Genomic DNA, 12,753 nt, shown 5'->3' on the forward strand with positions numbered 1-12,753 from the left:
TTACACGCGCAAAGCGTGCAATTTTCCGCGCGCGGCTTTAACTGACCGAGGCGCACATCAACATTTTGTTCCGCAGTCGTTCGCCGTGATTTACGACGACTGTTAGCTCCTCGCAAAGAGCAGCCTGCCAAGTGAACGATGGTGAGACTGATATTGATTTATATAATAAAATGCTTTATCGTGCGGAGGCGCGAACGAAAAAAGAGACAAAAAATATGATAATTTATCCATGAGAAATTTAAATAAATATATTGATAATAATTTTTCTCTCCACCAAACAATATTTTTTAAGATATATTGAATTGTAGAAAATATGATTGCAGAAGTAAACGGTTAAATTGCCAAAAAAAAGATCCTATATATAAATCGATTGTTTTATATTGTCGTGTTCTTTCTTTTTCTTTGGGACAAAGATTTCGAGGGATTTGAACGAGGCGCCAGACGCATGCATTTCGCAGGCAAAATTTGCGATCGCTCGTAATAACACACTGACGACCGATAAACGCATCTGGTCGTTGTTGAAGCTACGTGGCGCGAAAAGTGGACAAAAATAGACCCGGGAATAAAAACCAACCACCAACGCGCCGGGCAATAGCACCCATCGAATAAACCCCTCGGACTTTGTCCCCGGTCCGCATTAAAAATAACTCACTCCTCATTTGCATAAACGTTTCGGCAAAACAATGGGATAAGATAGAACAGGATTAGAATAACAATAAATGCGTAGGTTACAAAAAGCTTTGTCGGATAACAGACGTGTGCGCGAATAAAAATAAATTCTATTCCTCGCTTCTATCTTATCCATAAACACTCTCTTCAAAGGGGTGACAAATATATATGATGAGTAATAATACATAATTTTACATTATTTTTATCACATCATATATTTATAAAATGACTCATTATCAATAAAGAAGAGAATTGAAATAAAATAAGTAATGTTCCCTTTTTCATATTTTTGCAATTTTTTAAAAAATAGGAGCATTAAAAATTTTAATTATCCTCTGAAGTAAAGAATAATTCGGCTAAATTATCTGACATGTAATATAGTGTATCGTTTTTTTTTCCTGAATCTCGATGACACGACAAATTTGTGTCTCAGTTCGTTTTGTATCAATTATCTGTCAAATAAGTCCCGATAATTGCGACCCCTTATTACGTCTTATATCGCGCTAGACGTAGACGACATATTAAGATCAGGCTCCATCTCTAATTACACGCGATGTTTCCAGAACAGACATCGCGCGCAGACAATTAATTAAGCGATGCCGGTTAGATCTGAAGGACGAAGTGTCCAGAAGCAGCCGCGGTGTGCAATATGCATCGCGAGAACGAAGCGTTATTCCGAGAAACATGAAATGCGCCGACAGAACACATCCCTCGCATGTATCATGCGATGAAGAGAACGGGTTAAAAAGATCGCACGCATACAGACTGAGGGATGAGAGCAAAAAGAAAGACACCGGCGTGCGAAGACGAAAGCTCGTGTATCGCGAGAGTGCTCGAAATGGGAGTGTGTATATAAATTTCGGCTTCTGGCAGCAAACCAGGTATTTCATCTACTTCTGTCATGTATCCCGTCTCCCCAATTTCCCCTCAATTATAGTGGTCCCCGGATTTTTCCAACGGACCGAGACGTATAAAAAAAAATGAATTCTGCCCTTGTCAAGGACGCATCGAACGTGTAAGTTAAATTCGAGCTCTCGCAGAGAGCTTAAAGAAAGCTCCAAGTATATGTTCTTGTAAATTCTCTTTATAGCACAACTTGAAAAAATGTACTTTATATATTTTTATTTCTTTTTCTTCTTGTAAAATGTGTTTATTTAAAATAAAGCACAGAACTTTCTGGGAGTTCTTTCTTTTTGATAAATAATTTTAATACTCACCCTGCTTCTTATATGTACGACACTTTCGGTTACTTCTCGTTGAATTGTCGTTCCACCGGTAATGGTATGGGATAATTCCAACGAATATTCTGTATAAACAATAACAAATGAAAATATAAAGATCAATATATCAATATTCTTTCGTGATTGCATAAATCGATGAAAATTAATACTCAAAACAATGAAAATTCAAGCTTGACGTTTATATTCTGCATTTCTTACGATGTTTGCAATCCCTTATTGATTTTTACTTTTAATTTGCTCAAATTTTAATATTGCAGTTCTAAGTTCTCAACAGGTACGAAAGAAAAGTTACAATGTCGAATATTTAAATGTAGTAAATTTTATCTATCTTGTTAATACAACACACCGTTGAGGAACAATAAGAGGAATTTTTAATCAATAATTGCCAGTAAAAATTAAATTAATATACCTTTCTTTCTTTTGGATGTGGTACTCGCTCGCGAATTGAAGGCCATGTTGTGTGTTCGATGTTACATTATTAGTCTGAAAGAAATAAAAATAAAGTTGAAATATAATTTTAATTTTGTTTAAATTAATTCTACTGTATTCTTAATATTGTGATATATTACTGCAATTTGCAATGATGATAACACGAAGTGTTACGAATTCCAATATCAAATTAATAGTTTCTAAATGAAATGTGAGGCTCAGTGGAACTAAAGTGGAACTCTTCAAGTTCTCTCTTGAACAGTAGGTAAGTTATCCACCTCAAAGAACCAAGAAACTTGACGAATTTATCCGCGAAAATCTTAGAAAGTTATCATCCCTCGCGCTGCCAGATATCTGTTTAAATCCGCATTCAACAGAAAATATATAATAAAGCTCGCGCATTAGTTGCCAACTAAATGTCAACTGTTTACGCGTTTTATATACAAAAGATTAGTCTAAATCATACAAATAACCATCATTTCAATTTATCTCGAAAGCTGTACAACATGACATATAAATTAAGAACAAAATGGAACGCATATGTTTTTCTATTTTTAATCATTTATTTCTTGAAGACTAGCGCCACGATATTTTAATTGCGACTACCTCCAAATTGATTAAAGAATTTATCGTTAAAATTACAGTTGAAGACGTATAGATATTCATAAGGTAAATAGGAGATTCCTCGAAGAGGAGAGCATTACGACAGACCTTGATTCCGTCCTCAATTATCATAATTCATTATCTAACAGCCCTGATAAGCCGTGCGTAATTTGCGTATGAATAAAGTAAGCGTCAGTGGATCAACCTTTTAGTTTCGAGATTCGAGATCTATTTCCGACAGAGTCGTCCGCCGCGATTGGCTGACTCCGCCAGCTCGTCGCGGTGTTGGCCGCATTTTCTTCTGTTTCGCCGCTAATCGGGGTCACTTCCGCCATTCGATTTTCGAATCACCGGGATTTCGTCGGATCGCGCGGGATCGAGATGCAAAATAGATGATTCATCTCTGAGGAGAATCGCGACACACCGGATCATATCGAGATAATCTCAATTTATTAAGAAAAGTCAATTGCATTATGTTAATTATAATATATGCATAGTTCGCATTTATCGTGAAATTTATATTAATATTTATAATGTTGTAAAATTATTATTTTCTCGTCATTATAATCACGATCAATAACACAACGAAAGCAAATGAGAACCTATGTTAATCTATAATTTCCCAAGATGTTTTCGTAATGAAAATATACCGTGATAGAACTGATATATATTCGCTAGTTCACATGGTCTAAACACATGGCCCTATCTTAGGAAAAGAAGACTATTTTCCGAATGCAGGTCGTGATCAAAGATGAAGTAGTTTATATATGATTATTAAAAGCAATAGTTTGATTAAAGATGAAAGACAAATAGATTACTTATAAATAACAGTAAATAATTGTTTTGCCTTTTTTCTAGCCAATAATCTTTTTTAATATAATAAGAAGCATTTAAGATTCGACAAAGTCATATGATAATTTTTTTAATATTGTAATTAAATTGATTACCGCGACAAAATTTGAAACAAGATAAAAAAATTCTGAAAACTTTCTTATATTAATATTTCTTCATTTGAGTTTAAATATAAATATATTTTTCTTGCATTTGAAAAAATTAATAAATACGCTTGACTTTTCCAAAACACAAGAATTAATTTCACGATGATCTTTGACCGTTTTTCTCGAAATAAATCTAAAATGTATCTGCATGTTTAACTAAATAAATTTTAATAATTTTAGTACAAATTCCTCGGCGCATATGCATAGCTCTGTTTACATGAAACTAAAAACTTGGCCTTCCTACGGTTTGATTCACTGGGATGCTTGACTCTGGGAAACCGTGCCAGGAAAATAGTGCAGCTATTTTATGAAGCACCTTGAGCACTAGGCTAGAGCAATGTAGAATTTCATTTGGCCAGAAATTTCATGCTATATGTATATACACTATCGCGGTTGGCCGTCTTATTGTTGCGCTTTTTGCCGCCAAATATATTTCGCAAATTTTCGTACCGGTCTACGTAATCGTGAAATGATCACAGAACATACATGCTTGCATAATAAAAATTAATTTGTAATCAAGTATTTGATTTAATAAGAATAACTTAATTCTATAAACTAACAATAAGTCTACGATTTGACATTGAAGTTAATATCAAATGTTTTTTTATTTTTAATATTTTTAATATTTTTCATTAATAAAACTCATTTTTTGATTTAAAAAAATTTGACACGAAACACTAGTCCTTTTTTAGTAGAACGAGTTATTTAAGTGCGATATTTCGAAAACTCAAGCAAAGAGACAGACAGCACAAACATGCGTCGTTTAGTCGGCAATGCGACATCGAATTCCAAACATTACTAATTAGTATGACATTATTAATCAGCATCTGTCTCGCTCAAGTAAAATATCTGCTAGTATATCTTTACAAGGCAGCTCTCGGAATCCAAGAAGACTATCGTCGTGAAATTCACTATGAGCTTCCGCATGGCAAAATGTCAGCATTTTATATCTGTCATCTAGAACAGTCGGTCAGGATTCGACGAATAGACTGCGCATCATAAAATTATTATTAGGCCATCATGAACACAACCATGTATGTCGACCGCTTTGATTTCGACAATTGCTACGTGACCGATAATTTTCTTCTTGCTCCAAAATAAGCAAAATGTCAACTCGATGTGCCAATTAAATTGTTGATTCGTGCAGCATTACATTAATAATGGATTTAGAGATTGAAATTATAAGCAGCATATAGATAAGAAAATGTACGTAATTAATTGAAGTAGCTAATATGCAAGATTGATGAAGCTTTTAAGTGACACTAGTTATTGACAATTTAGGTCATTCATCTCCAATGTCATGAATAAGCATATGCATATATCCATATCGTTCTCGGGCATCTCTATATCGAAAATGAAATATTGGTATACCAATCATCAATGACGTTCGCGCAAAATAATTATTTTATAAATCTTTCGCTCTCTTGCGCACAACACACACAAGGCTCACAAGAGATCATGCACGTCCGACTGTGAGGGTGGCTCGGACGGGGTGAGATTGATGATACCCCACACGACGAGTTGACCTGTCGAGCTCCGCGTCGAAATCGCCACCTTAATGCGTTGTTCGACACTTGCACAACACACTCGCGCGAAAATAGCACCGACGAGCCGAGCTGACACGGGACGGCCGAGAGAAAGAAGAGCGAAAACGAGGGCCAGAGAGGAGGAAACCACGATCAGGGGAAGAAGAGGAAGACGTTCCCCTGGGAGAAGAAGAGAAAGAAGAGAGAACTCTCTGTGCACTGACCTCTCCGGGACTCTCTCCTCTTCTTTCTCTCTCTCTTTCTTTCTCTCACCACCACCCTCTCCGCGAGGGTTGTGTATCGGCAGCTTAGCGCATAAAAGGGGATAAACGATCGCACGGTTTACCTATTATGAGACGATCTTCCTCCGGACCGGTCTGCGGATGTCGTCGAGTCGCTCGCTCGCCACTTCGGCCACCTAGGGATCCCCGAATAAATCGCCCGAGCCGGTGAGGAAGCCAGCTATCTCGACGGCTATCTCGAGACTGCTACCAATGCCAGCGGCAACACGTCCCGATGCCCGAGCGTCGATTCTTCTTCTTCTTCTTCTTCTATTCTCTACCTCCTCGTCATCATCGACGGCGTCTTCGACGTGGTGCTTTCGATCGCTTCCCCGATCTTCTTCCCTTAAAATCGTACGATGACACAAGTTTTTCATTTTGCAAATTGCTATCATTCACAATCTTTGAGTTAGCTTCAACATTATTTTAATCTCTTAGATTTTTTTTAAATTTATTTTCCTACAAAGATAATTTTTATAGAAAAAAAGAGAAGAAACTGTGACAATAATTCTACCTGTTTTCTTTCGTTTAGGCTGCAAGGAATACTTGAATTTAGCCCAAATAGCAAACTGATGTCATTTAACGTCAAACTGACGTCCAATGACGTCAATTTAAATTTATTTTCCTATAAAGATAATTTTTAAAGAAAAAAAGAAAGAAAACTGACAATAATTCCGTCTGTTTTCTTTCGTTTAGGCTGCACGGAATACTTGAATTTAGCCCAAGTAGCAAACTAACGTCATTAAACGTCAAACTGACGTCATTTTGACGTCCGATGACGTCATCGGACGTATGTTTGCTACTTGGAGCTATTTCGATTTCGCACAATCGTGAAGATAAAAACACAATTGTTAGAAAAGTATTATTATGGGAGGCACTAATTCGTAGCGCGATCGATCGGCCGCGTTTCGGCCGCTTCTAATAATAATCGACGTCTCTCCAGGGATTTCTCTACGGATCCAAATCGATACCGCACGACTGGCGCAACACACAGGCCGCCTTGTACCGGTTATACAATCTCTCCGCTATTGATCAACTGTGACGTCTCGTTAGAGACTGCTTTCTAGATCGGGAACGACGTCGATGAAATCTATTTGTGTATATCAAGTCTATTACACATTATTAGCATTGCAAGTTGATTGTTTAATGTCGCGTAAAAGCGACAATTATTTATTAATTAATTATTAATAATTAATAACAATTAATTATTAATTGATTATTTCAATGAACAATAATGCTGGTTCTCGAATGCGATGTAATATTTTCATACGAAAAAGTCTTGCTATAATTATATTCTCGAAAATATTAAAAATAAATACAGTTTAATATAAATTATTATCTCAGTTCAATCATTACATCTGATGAAGCTCTTTGCAATTTCTTCAGTTGTAATTTTTAAAGATCTGATCTGAATAACGCTATACATTTTCGTGTAGAAATTCCTTTAATCTAATGAAGAGATCTGCGACAAAACGAGATCGAGACGACAACATTCACATCTCGATTATCGTTCTCAAATTTTTGTCTATCAGATGGTCAGAAGAAAGACGAAGAAAAAGGATCATGCATTTAGAAAGACGAAGAAAGATCATGCATTTTTTCGTTGAATAAAAGCATGAAAGCGTCAGGCTTGAGAGTTACATTTAAAACATAAATCTAGAATTAAAAGACGGGAGAAAAGACAGATTTTCTCGTTAAGGTGACAGATGCTTTTGTAAATGATACCGAAGAGCATAGACAAAGGCTACAGGTACACTTGGCACCGTCTGTCTCCGGCAGGTATTCGCCGATTTAATTTTATCGTATAATACATATAAATACACAAAAACTCTTTTCCTTTTAATTAAAGGTTCATCATGATTATATCATTGCTAATGCAAATAATTTGCAATGACGTCTGCGCCGAACAATCAATCATCTCTCCTGCAAAGGATTCTTTTTACACGCAAGACAACACGGTATGCAAGAAAAAAGCGATAATGAAAAGATCGAATTTCGATGAACGAGTCTCTGAGAAATTCGACGAAAATATGAATTTGAAATCCGAAGAGCAAGAGATTAAATCCTTGGCGCGAAAATTAGCAAATGAAGCTCTCAGATCGTCGCAATTACAACGCAATATAAAAAAGTTGACAAATTTAAGCGAGCCTCGATATAATCATTCTGAAGTGATAAAAGATTTGATGGATCAAAGAAAAATGGGAAGTGCGTTTAAATCAGCGACAAATGTGGGAAAGCTGAGCAAGTTGTCAAATCATAAAGGAAAAAGGAAAAAGATAAAGAAAAATAAACATAGACATCGAATAAGACAGAGCAATTCTGGGTCGCACAAACAAAATTATATTAAGGTAAGCTATTATTATATTATTTATGTAATTATTATATATATTTTCTTTTGTTATAAATTTATACTGCTAAGATGTTTATATCATAGAAGAGTTTTATTCTCTCAAGATATTTCTGGATTTTATAAGTAAAACACTTCAAAATAGATATTCTTCCTTCTATTTAAGTCTCGATTTAATTATGAATAATCACGAGCACTATTGTTTAGAAGAAACCGCGAAAAATAAATACATCTGCTAATAATGAGATAAAACATCGGAATATTCTAAATAAAGAGACATCGAACAACTCAGTAATAAAAAATAATATTATTCAACAAAACTCTATAACTAAAAATGCTGCCTATCAATCTTTAAAAAACAATATCGCGAGCTCTTCGCATCTGGAGCGACAGCATCGGAAAATCGATGCGATTTCATCGAAACGTGAGAGCATGATAAAACGCTTAACGTCCACGACCACGAAGAAGCCTCGAAAAAAGGACAACCAAAGGATCGAATATTCCGATTATTATGACTACAATAGCCCCGAGGCAATTAAAGTGCAATCGAAACGAGACGAGGCGGAGATTGGAAACGATAGAATCGCCAGGCAAATCTCGAACGGCAGCTCTGTCGTCAACAACAATCTGCTCAACAACTATCGTTCGCAGTTCAAGCGACAATTCGCAAACGGGAATTTAATTTACGACGATTCGCTGAAACCTTGGGAAAGCTCTCGTTCTCTGATCGCTCAATCAGAAGAGGATAATAATGCTGTTGATCACGTCGTGCCCACCTACTCCCCGATATTAATCGATCAGAAAATTAATCCGGAGAGCCTATATTATATTCCCGACGTAACTCAAGAAGACCCGACGTTCAATCAGTTTCAAATATCGAATATCGATCAGTCTTCCAAAGAAAGCATATTACTCGCCCATGGAATAGAATCCTCCACTGACACTTTTATCAATCCTGATCTCGAGCTGCAGATTCCTACCACCAGCGCGAATACCATCTTCGAAGCCGAGCAAATTCTGGACGAAGTGCTACAAAATCGGAATAGGTTGAACGTTCCTCGTCTGTATTCGAATTTAAGTATCGGATCGGAAATGAGCAAACCTGAGGAAGTGCGGGTAATTTATCCCGACGCGAGAGGCTCGAAAGGAGTTTCGATGAACGCGCCACATATTCTGCGCAAAGTTCCCGGTACTTTGAACGTATACGTGGCTGAAAAGGATGCTGGACCCCCGTCTGCGATCAACGGAAACGTTTATCCTACAAGACAACCTCTACACAAGGTCAACAATCACGCTCCGGTTCTTCCTCAATCGATCCTCAATCGACCGGTAGAGCACATCTTAATTCCTGATCGAGAGAAGGATGTTTTATCGAATCGATACAAGAGCGATCGAAAACTGACACTGGCCGAGGAAGTTCGGAAAGCGAAACAGGAAGCGGCTGCTCGAATTTTTCGCGAACGATACAAGAATGAAGAGCCGGCGAACGGTAAAGTACGCGATGATTTTACACCTGGAACGAAGACGACGGAAGAAACTCAACGGGCGTATGTTTCTGCGACGTTAAACGAAACCAAGGAAGTCGCGAATCAGATACTAGAAAAAATTGTCGACGAACTGGAGGAGATTAAATCGGATCAAGCGACTGAGAACGAGCAAATAGAAGGTTATTACATTAAGCTTTTAACAAGCGAACATTTAATTAGCGAGATATTTAATTAATATTAAAGCTAACTCTTTATTTTTTAATTTAAATTTCGATCAATCAGTATATACATACTAATTAAAAATTAAAGGTATTTTAAACCTTTTTCAAGGAAAAAACAATTTATAAATAAGTCTACCTTCACAACTAAAGTTTAGTAGAGTAAAAAAACTTGCATACTGGTTTTATCTCGAATATGAGAATAGTTTAACAAAACACTTGTTAAAAAAATATCGTTGAACACACACGCGCATACATGTTTTGATAAATGGATGAAACTTTATTCAGGTTTCCCTTGCAAAATATCGGGCTCATGGGTGACCACGCAAGGTGGAGTGCGGATCGACATGAAGGTCGGTAATCGCACCATAAACGTAACTCTGACGAGATTGTCACCTCTGCACGCTCATCAGGGTTTCTTGGATCTCACCTGGAATTTGACCGGAAACGCACCCTTCGCTGCGGGTGGACCGTTCTCCTTGCTCGCGATTGACAATCGTACAAAGTCTCTGGCGGTCTTCGCAGGTATTCCGACGATAAATTAGATTTTTTATTTGCGCGAGAAAAATTAAAAAATTAAATTAAATAATTTATTTGAAAAATTTAATTTATTTTAAATTAATTAAAAAATGTAAAAAAAGATGTGATACGCAGGTGCGTGCAGAGTGTGTCAAGGTATCGACACGATAGTGGGTGTTTGGTCGATCGCTCATAATCCGCAGGATTGCGGAGACTTTCAAATAGCCACGAATATTTATAACGACGTATTTCGCCGTACTAAATTATCGTCGGAGATGAAAAGGAAACACCGAGAGATCGTAAGATTGCTTGAAAAAAGCAACAAGGAGAACGCAACAGCCTCGACCTTGACCTCGAGTAATGCAGTACAGCACAATAATACGTTTCAACAAAAAAAAGCAAAAAAAGACAATATTTAGATCAAAAAAAGGAATTAATAGAATGATAATAGATAGAGAAAAAATTTAGCACGTTGCTAGAAAAAAAAGATATACCTAAAGTCTTTCATATTAGCAATAATTTATGTAAACTTAAAAAAGTATAAGCTTTTGTATTTTCTTGATTAATAATTATCAATATTGCTCATATCGATATAATTTTAAGGAGTACACATTATGTAGACGTTCTAAAATAAATTTTTATTTGTAAATTTGACTAGAACAACGAAAGCGCGCGCTACGCTTTATTTCTTAATTTCTTATTTTTATATTAACTTTTAATACTTTATAGAACTTGCTAAGAAAACATTTTTCTTTAATATTAGTATTATTTTTCCTAATATTAGTTTTATTTTTCATAATATTAGTTTTGTTTTTCCTAATATTTGTATTATTTTTCCTAAGATTAGTATTATTTTTCTTCTAATATTAGTTTTATTTTTCCTAATATTAGTTTTTAATTAGTTAATTGAAAAAAGAGAAGTCACTGCAGTAATTTCCTCCCAGAAAGTAAAAAAAATTTCGTGTTCTGCATTTAAGCATTTAAATAATTATAAAGATTTTTTTACATAATATATTCAGCTTAATTATATTATTCAAAAGTGTTATTATACAATATTATATTCAAATCAGATACATGTATTTCACAATGAAGGTTTAGTTTGCGGTTGCAAGACAATCGCGATTTCAGAAAATTGAAATAGTATCAAATTCAAAACTTCTTTAATTTGCCTTTTTTCTATTTCTCTCGAATTTGTGATATATACATATATAAGTTATTCTGTAAATATAGATTAAATTTCGAGCAACGACTCTAACGAGTGTCGAAAAATTAAAACGATGTCAATTCTCTTCATCTGCTATTCTGAGAACAAACATTTTCTTTCTCGATACCTACACGGTGTCTTGAACAAATAAGAATAAAATGTTATGAATGAGAATGGCAGAAATATTACATTACGTAGATAATTAGTTAAAGAAAACTGTACAGATGCCCCTCTCTCTCTCTTGTATTTTTTTAGAGTATTACAACAATATATTTTAAATATAAAATTTTCTCTGAAAATTTTTTTTATTTTTTTTTTATTTCATATTTTTTAAGTAGATATAATAAATAATTTTTCTATTTTATAATGTATAAATAATTTTAAAAATTTAATTCAGATTATAAAATAACGTATTTTCTAATTTAAATATTCTTATAGCAACAATGCTGTACATCTTATATTTCAAATATTATTTTGATTACGTGTAATTTGCATCAATAAATTATTTTAGGAAGCTCAATAATAGGTATGATATATAGTTATAGAGAGAGCCACAGAACATTTTAATAGTTACATCAAGTGCACCGGTAGCATAAATATTGTTAAGTACATGAGTCAAATTTAAAACATTTATTTCCATTTGCTCTTTAAATAAATAGCTATATATAAATGTATCGTATAAATTCGACAGAGACGTGAAAATAGACAAATTAATCAAATTTTAAACATAGGCAAAATTTAATTAAAAGTGATACGTGAACTTGATTGTTCGAAAAATAATGAACAAAATTAATTTGTTATCAGTTGCTAAAATTAATCTAACTTTTTATCATTTATCATAAGATAAGCGTTAAATTTGTAAATTTATATATTTTATTAAATTCATTATTAACAAAATAATTTCAATTCTAGCATGAATATATAGTAATATATATATATATAATTTTATTTTTATTGTCAAAAAATTTTTTTATATTTCTAAATTATAAATATATAAACGCAATCTAATTTTTTATTATATTCCTAAAAATAACAGTCATCATTATTTTCCGAACAATGTAACATAAACAAAAAATAAACTCACATTGCGTTGAGTCGATTATCTGAACCTCTCTGCTTTAATATATCCGCTTTAATGTTCCACTGCTGCTCTGCTATAATTCCATATGGTTTGGCACTGATCACTGCACTGGTTTTTCTATTATTTTATATTTGCAATAATTATTTATTG

At 34.5% G+C, this 12,753-nt stretch overlaps 1 protein-coding gene and 1 long non-coding RNA gene across 2 annotated transcripts; both read left to right on the forward strand.

Annotated features, from left to right (window-relative positions):
- Positions 1–4: 4 nt before the first annotated feature.
- On the forward strand, positions 5–1,851 carry LOC146723408 (uncharacterized). Its single transcript, XR_014924591.1, has 2 exons — positions 5–141; positions 1,233–1,851. It is a non-coding gene; the product is annotated as an uncharacterized LOC146723408 (long non-coding RNA).
- A 5,130-nt stretch (positions 1,852–6,981) lies between these two features.
- On the forward strand, positions 6,982–10,737 carry LOC146723409 (uncharacterized). The gene is made up of 6 exons (XM_085482245.1): positions 6,982–7,002; positions 7,417–7,526; positions 7,597–8,095; positions 8,302–9,760; positions 10,088–10,324; positions 10,454–10,737. Exons 1-6 carry the CDS (start codon positions 6,982–6,984, stop codon positions 10,735–10,737), a joined length of 2,610 nt encoding a protein of 869 aa, XP_085338371.1.
- Positions 10,738–12,753: the final 2,016 nt, after the last annotated feature.

This window comes from Nylanderia fulva, unplaced genomic scaffold (genome assembly GCF_048542155.1).
Source record: "Nylanderia fulva isolate GAGA-0341 unplaced genomic scaffold, ASM4854215v1 Scaffold2, whole genome shotgun sequence".
In the NCBI taxonomy this organism is placed as follows: domain Eukaryota; kingdom Metazoa; phylum Arthropoda; class Insecta; order Hymenoptera; family Formicidae; genus Nylanderia; species Nylanderia fulva.